At 45.2% G+C, this 16016-nt stretch overlaps 1 protein-coding gene across 5 annotated transcripts in view; it reads right to left on the bottom strand.

Annotated features, from left to right (window-relative positions):
- rad18 (RAD18 E3 ubiquitin protein ligase) overlaps positions 1–13886 on the bottom strand; it is a 219377-nt gene extending 205491 nt beyond the window's left edge. For 3 of the 5 annotated variants that reach the window (XM_052018687.1, XM_052018688.1, XM_052018691.1), the window contains exons 1-2: positions 11205–13886; positions 5951–6032 (exon numbers count right to left, since the gene is read on the bottom strand). In XM_052018687.1, the coding sequence (XP_051874647.1) occupies positions 5951–6032; positions 11205–11309 (187 nt within the window). In that variant the 5' untranslated portion in view covers positions 11310–13886. Of the gene's footprint in view, positions 1–5950; positions 6033–10952; positions 10957–11040; positions 11105–11204 lie in introns of those variants that run through there. The other 2 variants (XM_052018689.1, XM_052018690.1) reach the window with 2 other exon arrangements.
- Between the last annotated feature and the right edge of the window lie 2130 nt (positions 13887–16016).

Genomic DNA, 16016 nt, shown 5'->3' with positions numbered 1-16016 from the left:
GGCAGTAAGTCACAAGGAAGATAAATTAAACCAATGTCAATATTGTTGATTAAATCCAGCATCAATTAAAACCAGGTTTACAATTCCTAATGGCAATTGAGAAATAATTTTTAAGGATGGGAAAATACATTGTTATTTTAAAATTACAATATCTAAACCTTAAAGAAAGTTTGCAATGAGTGTACGTGGAACGAATGGTACTGATAACCAGCAGAGAAAGTTTTTTTAAACTCTGAACCACTACAGGATTAAAACAGAAAATACATAATCTGATACACAAGACAAATGTCCAATCCAAGTTATAACAGGTGCCATATCAGCTTGTCTTCTATTCAGAAAAACACAAAGTCATACAAAGGGACAAGGTGGAAAATAATCTGCATAACAATCCCTTTATCTGAAAATATCTGCATATGATGAAAACAGAAAAAGCATGCGACACAGAGTGAACAATCGAGTTTATTTTACAGAGCAACAACTGTCCTGCAATACCTTCAGACAACTGTGTGACTCATGCTCTGCTTCCCTAAATAAAAGTATTTGCAATAAAATGTTAATTTCATGAGCTTGAGTCACCTATCTCTCCCACACAGACAAAATCTGCCTGCTGATATTGCTCCAAAGCTACCTTCGAGGATCAAGATATGAGATTTCAAACCACCCTCTCCAAGGAACCTACCATATCCATTCTACCAATTCATGCAGAATCAAATCAAAACTCCACATTCATTGGAGTCCTTATAAAGTTAACTCATCACTTGCCAGGTAGGAAGAAGGTGCATTTGTTGTGAATTGAATGAAGAATGAGGTCACTCCTCCTTGCATCTTTGAAAACTACATCCTAGGCAGTAAGTCACAAGGAAGATTAATTAAACCAATCAATGTCAATATTGTTGATTAAATCCAGCATCGATTAAAACCAGGTTGACAATTTCATAATTCATTCTCATTAGATAGTATAGTGTGTTCCTCACAAATTATGAAACACAAAATTCAAACCCAGATATGCTAAATCAGTTAATCTCAACCAATGTGGCATGAAGATACTGAAGTAGTACTCTAGGTCAAAGAAAGATGGAATAAATATATCACTGGATCCTGATCACACACCTGGAAAATGGTCAAAGTGGAGTTCAATTCCAATACCCTCACAACCTTTTGGGTACAAGTAACAGCAGAAAAGGTGCATTTTAATGGTTGCTAGGCAGTTGATGAAATTTGGGCAAGTTAAGTGGATTGCTTCAGTCCCCACATGATATGCAAATTCAGGGCAGGGATTTACGATGTTTTTCGCCAAGTCCATGATGCCTCATTTGTTCAAATAAAGAGGCATGCCTTCCACATTCCTCAAGAGCGTGGTTCAATGTGGTCCAATTTTTACATTGCAGTAGGAAGCTCAATTTTACACAACTAGCTCTCAGCTTTCAAACTGTTGCATGAAAATTGGAGCACAAAAGTTTCCATGACTACTCTAAGAGTCAGCCATGATTATTTTGTACTTAAGTATACCAGAATCCCACCTCATAGTCCAAGGGGCATTGTTTAGTAGCACTGGCAAATATGCAAGTGGGGTGGATTTTAGCACCCTGCTTACTAGTTGCATGTAGTACAATGTAGTACAACAGAATAACCTGGATGTCTACAAAGGAAACTGCTTAACTTGTGTGGAACCACACACCATCAGGAAAGGAGGTGAGAAAAGTACTGAAAGCTTCCAAAACATACAGATGATGGAAGGTTACAAAGAATAGCTACTGACACTGAAACTTATCTGAAACGGAAAATGGTAGGGACACATAGTAGTTCCAATGAGATCAGAACAAAAAATTGCATTTACAAAAGCCAATCTCTTTTCTGATACTGACTAGTCTTTTATTAACTTTTTTGCCTCTCCTAGAGATTACTTCAGGAAGAAAGGGAAAGTAACATATTATTGGTATTGGTTTATTATTGTCACTTGTACCGAGGTACAGTGAAAAACTTGTCTTGCATACCGATCGTCCAGGTCAATTCATTACAGTGCAGTTACATTGGGTTAGTACAGAGTGCATTGATTAGTACAGGTAAAAACAATAACAGTACAGAGTAAAGTGTCACAGCTACAGAGAAAGTGCAGTGCAATAACGTGGAAGGTCACAACAAGGTAGATCGTGAGGTCAGAGTCCATCTCATCATATAAGGGAACCGTTCAATAGTCTTAACACAGTGGGGTAGAAGCTGTCCTTAAGTCTGGTGGTACGTGCCCTCAGGCTCCTGTATCTTCTGCCCGATGGAAGAGGGGAGAAGAGAGAATGACCCGGGTGTGTGGGGTCTTTGGTTATGCTGGCTGCTACACCAAGACAGCGAGAGGTAAAGAGAGTCCAAGGAGGGGAGGCTGGCGTCCATGATGCGCTGGGCTGTATCCACAACTCTTTGCAGTTTCTTGCAGTCCTGAGCAGAGCAGTTGCTGTACCAAGCCGTGATACATCCAGATAGGATGCTTTCTATGGTGCATCAATAAAAGTTGGTGAGTCTCAAAGGGGACAAACCAAATTTCTTTAGCCTCCTGAGGAAGTAGAGGCGCTGGTGAGCTTTCTTGGCCATGGCATCTATGTGATTTGACCAGGACAGGCTGTTGGTGATGTTTACTCCCAGGAACTTGAAGCTCTCAACCCTTTCGACCTCAGCACCATTGATGTAGACAGGTGCATGTACACTGCCCCCTTTCCTGAAGTCAATGACCAGCTCTTTTGTCTTGTTGACATTGAGGGCAAGGTTGTTGTCATGACACCATTCCACTAAGCTCTCTATCTCCTTCCTGTACTCAGACTAATTGCTGTTTGAAATACAGCCTACAACAGTGGTATCGTCTGCAAACTTGTAGATCGAGTTAGAGCAGAATCTGGCCATACAGTCATGAGTGTATAGGAAGTAAAGGGCTGAGGATGCAGCCTTGTGGGGCACCAGTGTTGAGAATAATCGTGCCAGAGGTATTGCTGCCTATCATCACTGATTGCGGTTAGAAAGTCAAGGATCCAGTTACAGAGGAAGATGTTGAGTCCTAGGTCTCAGAGTTTGGTGATAAGTTTGCTTGGGATTATTGTACTGAAGGCAGAGCTGTAGTCAATAAACAATAGTCTAACGTAGGTGTCTTTACTGTCTGGATGCTCCAGAGCTGAGTGTAGGGCCAGGGAGATGGCGTCCGCTGTCAACCTGTTTCGGCGATAGGCAAATTGTAGTGGGTCGAAATTGTCTGGGAGGCTGAAGGTGATGCGTGCCATGACCAGCCTCTCAAAGCACTTCATGATGGTGGATGTCAGAGCCACTGGTCAGTAGTCATTGAGGCATGTTACTTTGCTTCTCTTTGGTACCGGGATGATAGTGGTCTTCTTAAAACGGGTGGGAACCTGAGATTGAAGCAGGGAGAGTTTGAATATGTCCACAAATACTTCTGCCAGCTGATCAGCACAAGATCTGAGCACACGGCCAGGAACACCACCTGGGCCAGATGCTTTCCTCGTGTTCACTCTCTGGAAGACTGATCTTACGTCCTCAACGGTGACCACAGGTTCAGTTGCTTTGGAGGCTGTCAGAGTGAGTGGTGACAATCCACTTCCCTTCTGTTCAAAACACGCATAGAATGCGTTAAGTTCATCAGGAAGGGATGCGCTGTTAACTATGCAGCCCATCTTCGTCTTGTAGCCTGTTATAGCATGTAAGCCCTGCCATAACTGACAGCTGGTCAGGAACTCTATTTTGAGTCGGTATTGCCTCTTGGCATCCCTGATAGCTTTCCGAAGGTCATATCTCGATTTCTTGTACAGATCAGGATCACCAGATTTGTGTGCAGCAGTCCTCAACTTCAGTAGGGAGTGGATCTCTCGGTTCATCCATGGTTTCCTGTTTGGGAACACCTGTATTGTCCTCTTTGGTACACAGTCCTCCACACACTTGCTGATGGTGGTGGCATACTCATCAAGGCTGGCAACTGAGTCTATGAACATGGACCAGTCCACTGTCTCAAAGCAGTCACGTAGGAGCTCATCTGCTTCCTCAGACCAGCACTGCACGACTCTCTGTGCTGGATCTTCCCGTTTTAGTTTCTGTTTGTATGCAGGGAGGAGGAGCACAGCCTGGTGGTCTGATCTACCAAAGTGAGGACGAGGGGTGGCTCGGAAGGAGTCTTTGATGGTTGCATAGCAGTGGTCAAGGGTGTTAGCACCTCTGGCGGAGCAGATGTGCTGATAGTATTTTGGTAACACACTCTTGAGGTTGGCCTGATTGAATTCACCTGCGATAACAACGAGGGCCTCAGGATATCCTGTCTCAAGGTTGTTGACCATGGAGTATAGCTCATTGAGTACAGGCTTCGTCCATCTGTGGTGGGATGTAGACTGCCATCAGGATAGCTGAAGCGAACTCCCTTGGCAGATAGAATGGTCGACACTTCACCATTAGATAATCCAGGCTGGGTGAGCAGGAGCTCGCCAGGACCGAGCATCACAAGTTATTAAAAAGCAGACCCCTCCACCTTTAACTTTGCCTGAGATCACTGTACTGTCCATTTGATGAATTGAGAAGCCCTCAGTTTGAATAGAACAGTCAGGTGATGCAGGTGTAAGCCACATTTCAGCGAGAAATAGTACACAACAGTCCCTCAGTTCTCTTTGGTAGGTCAGTCTTGCCCTTAGTTCATCAACTTTGTTCTCAATGGACTGGACGTTAGCTAGTAATATGCTGGGGAGGGGGGGCCTTGTATCCACGTTGTTTCAGCCTCGCCTGCAGCCCAGCCCTCTTGCCACGTTTCCGAGATACGCAGCAGCGACTCTTCGCAGGGCACACTTGATGGACTAACTGGTATTAGCATCACTTTTATTAGTTCGTATTTCCAACATTTTACTTTTAATCATGAATTAATATTCCATGCACACAGCACGAAATACCAAGACAACCAGTTTGGTTTAGGTTCTCTTACAGATATTCTTCATCTTTGGCAGTCCCTCAGGATCGAGGATGACTCGCTTCCACTCTGGCTTTGTGTGTTTGGAGGTGGCCAACAAAGCCAATGTGAGTACCGCTGACTCTTCCACAAATGGGAGGAGGGAGCTGACAGGCAGGAGGGAGCGTAGTTTGTAAGGTGATGCACTCCTTCCCTCAGTTGCATTGGGCTTCTGTGCTCCTGATCTTCAGGTTGTCAATACCATCCAGGTTACTCCTCCTCCACACTGAGTGGTCATGGGTCAGAGATTCCCAGAAGTCAGGTGGGATGTTGCACTTCTTCAAGGAAGCTCTGAACACATCCTTGAACCTTTTTCTTTGCCCACCTAGTAATCTCCTCCACAACGGAGTTCAGAATGGCGTATTCACTGAAGCCTCTTTCATTACACCACCACTGGCATTACAAACTCAACATTCTCTATTCACAATCATCAGCATACAAGAGGAGTGCTGCACAATTATCTGTGGCCAGTGGGGACCCAACAACATGGAAATAGCTGAAACTATTAAACAACTATGGAAATTATTTTGCATTGAAGGTATTACATAAATACAATGGTTATTGATACAATTGAATAAAATACAATACCTTTTCAAATGTACTGGGATAATAAGAGAACAGTCTGCTCTGTATATTTTGAACAAAATTAACAGCAACACCAACATCAATATGCTACAGGGAAAATCATATTTAATCCAATCCGATTTAACGTGCGAGTCACGTTTTAACTTCATCCCGTCAGTGGCAGACCCATAACCACCAGTCCTTAGTCCACAGTTGACAGCTTAAAATATCCTTTTCAGGGATATTCTATGTGTTGATCAAAATCAATGTTTTTATAATGCCAATGAACAGTAATATATTAAATGTCTCTCTATTCACTTTATGCTTTAGTGAAATCCTACTGACAACCCCATTTGGTTAATACCTTTCAGATGCAAGGATTACAAATGCTGCAACCAGAGTACTTACAATTATGGGAACAGTGAGGTATCATCATTGCAATGTTGAAGTATTCAAAACAAATGCCACATCGCAAGATTTCATCCATGGACTGTCAAAGAAATGAAAAATATTTAAAAATCCATTCTGAAATTATTACATATTGAGTGAATGCGCCTCTCAACATTTCAATACTTGTAAGTTAGCCACTGAACTTGCTGCATCCAGTTGGGAGACTTCTGAGACTCATTCTATACAGCCATCTAGTGGCCACAAAACAAAGTGGCATTGCCCTCCCCAAGTTATGAACAGACTGTTTTTACAGAAGTTCATAAGTCAATTTTGTCCGTAAGTCAGAAAATACACAAAATCACTCGGTATGGTAACCATTCCCTGCAGTATTGTAATGAATGGTTTTGTGACCGTGAATAAGCCACTGGAGTCTGGTAGATGCAGTAGTGGTAGGGGATTCATTGGTTAGGGGAACAGGAGATTCTGTGAAAGAGAACGAGACTCCCAGATGGTATGTTGCTACCCAGATGCCAGGGTCAGAGACATCTCTGATCAAGTCCACAGCATTCTTAAGGGGGAGGGTGAACAGCTAGAAGCCGTGGTCCACACCGGTACTAACGATATAGGCAGGAAGGCTGACAAGATCCTGCAAAGTGAGTTCAGGGGGTTGGGTGCTAAGTTAAAAGACAGGATGCCCAGGGTGGTGATCTCAGGATTGCTACCCATGCCACATGCTAGTGAGGCAAGAAATAGGAAGTTTAACATATGGCTAAGCAGATGGTGCAAGAGGGAGGGCTTCAGATTTTTGGATCATTGGGCTCTCTTCCAGGGAAGATGGGACCTGTACAAATGAGACAGTTTGCACCTGAACTGGAGGGGGACCAATATCTTTGCAGGAAGATTTGCTAGTGCTGCTCAGGGGTGGGGGGGGGGGGGGTGGTGGTGGCTTAAACTAGAGTTGCAGGGGGTTGGGAACCAGAGTGGCAGAGCAGCAAGTGGAGTGGCTATGGAGAAAGTAGATGTTAAGCCTACAAGCAGAGACAGAAATCGACAGGTGAATGAGCATGGTGGGACTAATGTTCTGAGATGTGTCTATTTCAATGTGAAGAGTATTGTAGGTAAGGCAGATGAACTTGGAGCATAGATCAGCACATGAAATCATGAGGTTGTAGCCATTAGTGAGACTTGGTTGCAGGAGGGGCAGGACTGACAGCTCAATGTTCCAGGGTTCCGATGTTTTAGACATGATAGAGGGGGAGGGATGGCATTACTCAGCAGGGAAAATGTCACAGCAATGCTCAGAGAGGATATACTGGAAAGCTCATCTACTGAGGCAATATGGGTGGAATTGAGGAATAAGAAAGGGATGACCACGTTAATGCGACCATATTATAGACCTCCCAATAGTCACAGCAGGATTTAGAGCAACAAATTTGTACAGAATGAGCAGACAGTTGCAAGAAAAGTAAGGTTGTGATAGTAGGTGATTTTAACTTTCCACATCTTGACTGGGACTCCCATACTGTAAAGGGATTGGATGGGATTGAGTTTGTCAAATGTTTCAGGAGAGTTTCCTCAATCAATATCTAGAGGTCCCAACTAGAGAGAGCACGATTCTGGTTCTCCTCTTCAGGAACAAGACAGGACAGGTGACAGAATTGAGTGCAGGGGAGCACTTTGAATCTAGTGATCATAATTCCATTAGTTTCAAGATAACTATGGAGAAGGATAGGACTGGTCCTCGGGTTGAGATTCTAAATTGGAGCAAGGCCAATTTTGATGGCATCAGAAGGGATCTGGCAGGCATGCATTGGGATAGGCTGTTTTCCGGCAAAGAGATGCTTAGTAAGTGGGAAGCTTTCAAAAGTGAAATATTGAGAATACAGAATCTGTATGTTCTTCTTAGAATAAAAGGCAGGACTAACAGGTTTAGGGAACATTGGTTATCAAGGGATATTGAGGCCTGGAAAAGAAAAACGTGTATTTCAGGTACAGACTGTTAGGGTCAAATGAGGTGCTTGAGGGGTATAAGAAATGCAAGAGAACACTTAAGAGAAAAATCAGGAGGACAAAAAGAGGACACGAGGTTGCTCTGGCAGACAGGGTGAAAGAGAATCCCAAGGGTTTTTATAGCTATATTAAGAGCAAAAGGGTAGCAAGGGACAAAATTGGTCCTCTTGAAGAACAGCATGGTCATCTACGAATGGAGCCGAAAGAGATGGGGGAGCTCTTTAAATGAATTTTTTTGCATCCATATTTTCTCTGGAGATGGACACAGAGACTACAGAACTAGGGCAAAAGAGTAGTGACCATATCCAGATTACAGAAGAGGAGGTGATGGCTGTCTTGAGGAAAAGGAAGGTGGATAAATCCCCAGGGCCAGACAGGGTGTCCCCCTTGAACCTTGTGGGAGGCTAGTACAGAAATTGCAGGGACCCTAGCAGAGATATTTAAAACATCCTTAGCCACAGATGGAGGACTGGAGGATAGCTAACGTCGTTCCGTTGTTCATGATAGGCCCTAAGAATAAGCCGGGAAATTATAGGCCAGTGAGCCTGACGTCAGTCATAGGTAGATTATTGAAAGGTATTCTAAGGTACAGGATATATAAGTATTTGGATAGACAGATCCTGATTAGGGATAGTCAGCATGGCTTTGTGCGTGGTAGGTCATGTCTAACCGATCTTATAGAGTACTTCGAGGGGGTTACCAAGAAGGTCGATGAGGGAAAGGCAGTGGATGTTGCCTGCATGAACTTTAGCAAGGCATTTGACAAAGTCCCGCATGGGAGGCTGCTCCAGAAGGTTAGGTCGCTTGGCATTCAGGATGAGGTAGCCAATTTGATTCAACGCTGGTTTAGTGGGAGAAGCCAGGGAGTGGCAGTAAATGGTTGTTTCTCTGACTGGAGGCCTGTGACTAGTGGTGTGCCACAAGGATCTGTGCGTATCATCTATATTAATGATTTAGATGATAATGTGGCAAACTGGATCACAAATTTGTGGATAACGCCAAGATTGGGGGCGTAGTGGACAGCAAAGGTGGCTATCAAAGCTTGCAGTATGTTCTTGACCAGTTAGGAAAATGGGCTGAAAAATGGCAGATGGAATTTAATGCAGACAAGTATGAAGTGTTGCACTTTGGGAGGACAAACCAGGGTAATACTTATATAGTGAATGGTAGGGCTCTGAGGTGTGCAGTAGAACAAAGGGACCTGGGAATACAGGTCCATAGGTCCTTGAAAGTGGCGCCACAGGTAGATGGGGTCGTAAAAAGAGCTTTTGGCACTTCCGCCTTCATAAATCAGGGCATTGCGTACAGGAGTTGGGATGTGAAGTTGAAGTTGTACAAGACATTGATGAGGCCAAATTTGGAGTATTGTGTGCAGTTCTGGTCACCTACATACAGGAAAGATTATCAACAAGCTTGAAAGAGTGCAGAGAAAATTTACAAGGATGATACTGGGACTTGAGGACCCGAGTTATAGGGAAAGGTTGAATAGGTTAGGACTTTATTCCCTGGAGTGCGATTCACGTTAACCAATTAGATTGTAAAATTGACAGCACAAGGAATGAACAAGTGTAAGCTGGAATGATGAATTAATTGTCAAATCTGGTACATCAAAATTGAAGGAAGATCTAAAGTACTCTTTTATTTAAATAAACAAAAACCAAGTTTAAAATCTGAAAGAATAAGACATAGTTGTAATAGTTAACTATGAATGGTAGAGGGGTGCACTGGCAGTAAGTAGCACATCATATCATTAAAAGCACATTTAAGACTGAAAATAGAAAATCCTAACCACCTGTGATGAACTTGCTTCATACCTACTGCATAAATATATCAACTCACAGAAGATTTAATACAGTTCAATGACAAGACATAGCTAGATGCTATTTTGGCAAAGCAAACAGAAATCTGCCCATCTCAGACAGCAATTTCTGCATTTTGTTATTCTTGATTGAATTTGCTGCAGAACTTGCACACAGATAATGTCAAGCTCTGTTAGCGTGGACATAGTCTGACAGCAATCTTTCAGCCTTTGTTTACTCTCAAGTATAATTTGATGCAAAATTGATCTAAAAGTCTTCAGCTGAACAGCATGTGATTTTTATAAATGACTTGGATGAGGAAGCAGAAGGGTGGGTTAGAAAGTTTGCTGATGACATGAAGGTTGGTGGTGCTGTGGATAGTGCAGAAATTGTTGAGATTACAACAGGACATTGATAGAATGCAGACCTGGGCTGAGAAGTGGCAGATGGAGTTCAATCCAGAAAAGTGTGAAGTGAGGTGGGGGGGGGGGGGGAGCAGGGGGGATTGTTTATTGAGCCAGACATCACCAGTGGGCAGATTGTTGGAAACAATTCTGGGGGAAGCTGAGATCAACGCTGCAAGTGACGTGGGTTCAGGGACGGCAGAAGGTTACAGGGATGATGGGGACAGACGGACTCCACCCAAAAGCGTGAGAGTTTTAACATGGAGAGGGTGCTGGAGTACTAGGTGGGCGTACGGACCATAGTGTGGATTTTAAGCCAGGACACACCTACCCCAGGCCTCCCGCCGCCCAGCTGCTGTCAACGCCACAGTCAGCAGCTCGCCAGCCTGGCCCCTGGGATGGAGCCGCCGCTCCTGCAGCGGACCGGCTGTCACTGGCCCGACAGCAGGTGCAGGGAGCCCGGGCCGGGCCAAGCCTCGGCCCGCCGTTAGGCTCCCGGTTTGTAGGGGCCGGGCCAGGTTAGGTTGGGTTGGGTTAGGTTGCCGGGGGAGGGGGGGGGGAAGCACCACCACCCTCTTCACCCCCTCACTCACTGCCAGCGGCCGGTCCCGGGCCCCCTCCCTCACTCACCGCCAGCGGCCGGTGCCCCTCCCTCACTCACCGTCAGCGGCCGGTCCCCGGTCCGGGCCCCCTCCCTCACTCACCGTCAGCGGCCGGTCCCCGGTCCGGGCCCCCTCCCTCACTCACCGTCAGCGGCCGGTCCCCTCCCTCACTCACCGCCAGCGGCCGGTCCCCTCCCTCACTCACCGCCAGCGGCCGATCCCCGGTCCCTGGTCCCCTCCCTCACTCACCGCCAGCGGCCGGTCCCCGGTCCCTGGTCCCCTCCCTCACTCACCGCCAGCGGCCGGTCCCAGCCCTCCCGCCGCCACATTCCCGCCGCTCGACGAACCCGTCCAAACCGCGCGCGCCTCTCACGGCCGGAAACACGTCACGGCAGCCGGAGCCGGCGCCACCCGCCCACCGCGGGGCATCGTCTGACAGGAAATGAGCTGCACCCACCGGCTGCGTCCGCCGCTGTAGAGTCGGGGCGACTTTTACCGGCCGCATCTGCCACACCAGGCACCGTGCATCGTTGACCGATTGCATTCTCCTACAAGGCACCATGCAATATTCGCCGGGTACATCCTATGCACCAGGCAGTTGGATTGCTCACTAGCTGCGTTCTCGGTAATAAGGCACGGCGCAACGTTTACTGACTGCATTCTCCGTACCAGGCCCTGTGCAGATTTCACCAGCTGCAATCCTCGGCGACAGGCTCCAAGCAACATTTTCCAGCGGCATCCTCTGCACAAGGCGCTGTGCAATATTTCAGCGGTTGCATTCTCCGCACCAAGTAGTGTGCAGTGTTTCGCCGGCTGCATCCTCTGCCCTAGGGAATGGGCAACGCATTGGTTGAGTGCAATGCATTAGGCAATGTGCAAACATCACCAACTGCATCGTCCACTCGAGGCACTGTATAACATTCACTGGCTGGAAACTCGCCAAACACTGCATTGTTAAAAGGCTACAGGCACTGTATTGGCTACTGTGAAAACTCGCTGGCTGCATCACTTGCCTCAGACACTGGGCACCATTGAACGGCTTCAGCCTCTCCATGAGCAACATCTACCAACTGCATAACCTGCCCAGGCACTGCATATTGATGGACTCCTGCAGCATGCATTATGCAATATTCACCAAATGCATATATGCACCAGACATTGTGCAACATTCACTCTCTGAACCCCTCTGTCCTCCACATCAGACACTGTTCAGCATTCAGTGTCTGCATCATGCCTTATGTTATTGGCTAAGTCCTCAGTGGCTGACACTATTCATCATATAACAGCTGCATCCACTACACCAGGCACTACCATGTTCACTAGTGTGTGGTCTGCACATGTCACTGTGCAGCATTCAGCAGCACCATTCCATGCTCCCAGCAACATTCATGGTTACATGCACTGCACTGACAGTCTGCAGCATTCAGCACCTGCATCCTTTGCTTCTGGCACTGCAAAATGTTCACCAGCTGCATCAACTGCGCCAAGCACTGAACCATGAATTGGCTGTAGCCAACTAATCAGACACGATGCAACATTCACCAGCTGCAACCAGCAGCTATGGATATACAAGGCACTGTGCAAGATTCACTGGTTGCATTTTCCACACCAAGCATTGTGCAGCGTTCATTGCCTGCATCCTTTCCTCCGGGTTGCAGCCTCTGCTCCAATCTGTGCCCATTTCAGCAGTTACATTCTCCATCCAAGGCAACGTGCACTATTGACAGGCTGCAGCACCTGCACCACATCCATTCCATGCAACATTCACTTGCTGCATTCAACACACCATGTGCTGCATCATTTGCTGGCTGCAGTCCCCATTCCAGGGGCTGTGTAACCTTCACCAGCTACATCTTACATGCCAGACACTGCATCATTGACTGCCTTTATCGTTCGCTCTAGACACTGCAACATTTGCCACCTGCAACCTCTGCTCCAAATATTGTGGAACATTCACCTCTTCTTCCCCAGCTGTTATGTGATATTCAGCACCTGTTTCCCTGCAGAAGGCACCGATGAGCGTAAACCTATGTATCTCCTCCTGCCAGGCTCCATAGAACATACATTGTCTACCCTGTTTCAACTCTTCACCCCACACTTTAGGCACTGTATAACGTTCATTGTCAGCATAGCCTGTACGAAGCACTGTGCAGCATTCTCCAGCTGCATTCTCTGCACCAAACACAGGGCAACATTTGCTGTCTACATTCCTTTACCAAGTACTGTGTAACATCTCTGCCCACCCTGGACTAGCCACCATGCAACACTTGTGTCCCTTGCATCTGGCACTCTGACATTCAGCAGCTGCAACTCCCTTACCAGACACATTGCAGTGTTTGTCAGCTGCATCATCTACCCCAGATACTGTGCAACATTCAGTATTTACATTCTCTGTATCTGACCATGCGATATTCTCCAACTGCATACCCACCTGACAAGATTTGTGCTTCATCTAGCATCTGCATTGCATGCATTCAGCAGTCTCTATCAGCATCTCCTGCAATAAAGATTGTGCAATACTCACCATTTGCATCCTGCACCCTGGAGACATTGTGCACCATTCACTGGCTGCATTCCCTGCACAAAGCCTTGTGCAAGATCCAGTGTCTGCACCCTCTGCATTAGCCACTGTGCAACATTCACACTCTGACTACAACAAGCATGCTGTGTAACATTAACCATCAGTGTGCCTTGCATCTGGTCCTGTATAACATTCACCATCAGCATCCCTTTCAACAGAACTGTGCAAAGTACACCATCAACATTCAACACACCAGACCTGATACAACATTCAGCTGCCACGTCCCCTGCAGCAGGCACTGTGCAGGATTCAATGTCTGTATCTACTGCACCAAGCACTGCAATATTCACGGGTTGCAACCCTACACCAGGCACAGTGGCATGTTCAGCATTCACATCACTTGTATCAGGACAATGCCCAATTTGGGCAGAGTATAAAGTTCTTCATCTGTGTCCACACGGGGCCACTGTACAACATTCACTGTGCATCCCTCATACCAGATACTGCGTAATATTCATTGTCAGCATCTCTTTGTATTATCTGGTATTGTGCAGCATTCACCAACTGCAAGTGGAATACAAATCACCTTCATAAGTCTACGCCAAATATTTAGGTAAGATTTACTATTTGTATTCACCACACACTAAGAAATCTTCAACATTCATGGAAGTTTTCTTTGGTTATTAAAGGCATTGGATAAAATTCATAATGGAGCAGATCTTACTTATCTAGTGTAAAGGCAGATTATGAGTCTTTTATCTTTCCATGTTTTATTATTACATGTTCTTAAAATAGTATTGGGTTCACCTGTGTGGTGACAAATTCATCTATGAGATAAGTAATTTAAAGAGGTTCAATAAAACCAAAAATATAAACAAAAAATGAATTGGAGTAAAGTTGAGGAGAAATAAAACATATCTACAAGACCTGAAAAAATATTTATCACTCAGCACTTAAAGAACAGCTAATATGGTCTTTTATTAAATTGCTTCTTGTCTAGCTGCATTACATAGTACCTCTTTTAAAAAAGTACTTAATTTTTTGTACAAGATTTTGGAACTCCACCTCTGTAAGGTCATAAAATTTATCTAAATATACTTCCTCTCTTTCCCATTCACAGGTCCATGTGACCATGTGTTGTCTATCTGGCATGTTGGTTCTGGTATTCATCATCAGATGAGTTTAGACAACCTTGTTTGGCCATTGTGTTAAATATAACTGATTACCTGACTAGAAGGGCCTGGATGAAAAACACTACGATGCTGGAGGAACTCAGCAGGCCAGGCAGCATCTGTGGAGAAAAGCAGGCGGTCAACATTTCGGGTCAGGACCCTTTTTCAAGACTGAAGATAGGAAAAGGAGAAGCCCGATATATAGGAGGGAAAAGTAGAGCAGTAATAGGTGGACAAAAGAGGAGAGGCAGGGTGGGCACAAGATGGTGATAGGTAGATGCAGGTAAGAGATAGTGATAGGCAGGTGTGGATATTCTGCTAAATGACTCAGCTTCAGTTTTAGTGAGAGGGACTATAACTGGCAGTAATTCACATAGCTATCTATTTGCTTAATGTTGGTTGAGGTTGGACCTGGGTATGTGCTCCCCACAATCAAATACACTTCACATTCTCATTGTCAGGGTTTATACATGAAGACTAGAGTCTGGGCTATGTTGTGGCAACTGATGAACTGCATCTCCACATTCAGGACATGAGCAAAAAAAATTGAGGGGAAGGAAAATATGGAATAGATTACTTGCAAAACAGGGACCATACTCAATTATTCCTTTATCTGAAGTTGGCCAAGCTATAGGGAATTCAGAATAATGTGATTTCAATTACTTATTGTTGGAATACGAAGTGTTTTACTGCCTGATCTATGATTTATAAGCTGTGCCTGGAACAAGATCTATCTGAAGGCTTTTCTCCTCATTGCGTAATTCCTTCTGGTGAATGCTTGACACCAAAAATGTCTAATGGTACAAATCTAGCACATCACTCCATAATCAAATAAAAAGAGCAAATACCCTGCTAGTTGATTGCAGACTATTGGACCACACTTCCTGAAAGTTATTTGCAAAATGGCATACTGTGCAGTAATATATTCACCAGCGGGTAACAGATGCAAGCTATTACTTGCTATTTGCTTCCTGATGTATACAGCAGGGAACCCACTGACCGAGCAATGAACTTAAGTAGCTGCTGGTACTACGCATCATGTTCCATTATCTTCCTGTGAGCATTCTCCATTCGTAAGCATCAAACTAGGGAAATGGTGTACAGATCATCAGTGACCCAAGAAAATGGAACAATAATGGAACTATTTTTGGACTGAGACATGTTTATGCATTCACACCACTACATAGAACAGTACAGCACAGAACAGGCCCTTCGGCCCATGATATTGTGCCGAACTAATTAAGCTAATGACACGGAATCCCTTCTGGCTGCATGTGGTCCATATCCCTCCATTTTCTGCATATCTGTGCGCCTATCTGCCTCTTAAATGCCTCATCATATGTACTTCCACCCCTAGCAGTGCATTCCAGGCACCCACCACTCTTTGTTTAAAAAAAAACTTGACCTGCACATCTCACCTTATATGCATGCCTTCTAGAGTCAGACATTTTGACCCTGGAAAAAAGATACCGGCTGTCTATCTATGCCTATTGTAATTTTATATCAGGTCTCCCCTCAAGCCTCCGCTGCTCCAGAGAAAACAACCCTCATTCGTCAAACCTCTCCTTATAGCACG

The sequence above is a fragment of the Pristis pectinata genome, chromosome 6 (assembly GCF_009764475.1).
Source record: "Pristis pectinata isolate sPriPec2 chromosome 6, sPriPec2.1.pri, whole genome shotgun sequence".
Lineage (NCBI taxonomy): Eukaryota > Metazoa > Chordata > Chondrichthyes > Rhinopristiformes > Pristidae > Pristis > Pristis pectinata.
This window is presented reverse-complemented; position numbering and strand designations above follow the sequence as displayed.